The 1,095-nt window shown below is 36.3% G+C and overlaps 1 protein-coding gene across 1 annotated transcript; it reads left to right on the top strand.

Moving 5' to 3' along the window:
• Positions 1 to 223: 223 nt before the first annotated feature.
• On the top strand, positions 224 to 988 carry MELLADRAFT_79876 (uncharacterized protein; the record flags this gene model as incomplete). The annotated part of the gene is made up of 1 exon (XM_007419715.1): positions 224 to 988. The coding sequence occupies one exon, from the start codon at positions 326 to 328 to the stop codon at positions 986 to 988; it is 663 nt and encodes a 220-aa protein (XP_007419777.1).
• Positions 989 to 1,095: the final 107 nt, after the last annotated feature.

The raw sequence follows: 1,095 nt of genomic DNA on the forward strand, positions 1-1,095 counted from the left end.
TCGGTTTGGATGGCAGTGGCACCAGGAAGATGATGTAAAGTTTGATGGTGAATTGTTACAGGTTGGTTACAGTTTTATGTATGTATTTTACATATTAAATTATTTAATTTAATTTTGTAATGATCCGTTTGGTTTGATTGATTTAATTTTAATTTAACCACCATTCATGATCAACACAAGATGGTTTCTTCAACTTTATGAATCAAACCACTCACCAGTCTTACCTATTTCAATCTCATCATCATTCTTATTTCCTCATTCCTCTTCATCTTTAATCCCTTTAACTTCATCTCAACTCAACTCAACTTATCAATCACATCACATCATGTCAAATATTAACCATTCTCCTTCAAACTCTTTAATCACTCCAAGATCAAGATCTAGTTGGCCTACGACTACTTCAGCTTTCTTTGCTTCTCCTTTCTCTTCTAATTCTTCAAGACCTCCTTCTTCACCTTCAATCGCAGCTGGTTTCTTATTCGATAAATCAATTGCTGAAGAACCTGAACCTGAAGTACCAATCGAAGTTCCATTCAAACTTCAATCTAATTTCAATTTACGACCGATTCCTGCTTCAGTTTATCATCAAAGACCTCAAGATTTCGCAGACCAACCTGATCGACTTGATCGACTCTTGGCCGAATTCGATGCTCAAACTCTTTCAATCTCTTCAGCATCTACTTCTAAAACTTCATTAGAATCAATTGAAGTTCAACATTCTTCAGAAGAAGAACATGCAAGTTCAATTGAAACCGATCTTGAAGATGAAGCATGGGAATCTTCTTTGGTGTCTATGTCTATCAATCAAAGCAAACGATTGAGTTGTGATTGTGTAAATTGTGGACTGATTCTTGGATTTGAGATTGGAACTAGTAGTGAAGGTTGTGCAAGTGCTAGTACGAGTGGAGGTAGTGGTGAGGATAGTTGGACTACTCCGGTCAGGGTGAGGTTTTGTGAAGGAGCTGTAGAAGAAATCCTAACTTGGTAGGCTAGGCTATTCTTTGTTCACTTTAAATATCGTTCCTTTCCCCCTTTTAAAGACCGTTCTTTGGTATTCTGTCTATCTTATAAGATGATTAATTTTTGATTAATTGA

The sequence above is a fragment of the Melampsora larici-populina genome, assembly GCF_000204055.1.
Source record: "Melampsora larici-populina 98AG31 unplaced genomic scaffold MELLAscaffold_414, whole genome shotgun sequence".
NCBI lineage: Eukaryota > Fungi > Basidiomycota > Pucciniomycetes > Pucciniales > Melampsoraceae > Melampsora > Melampsora laricis-populina.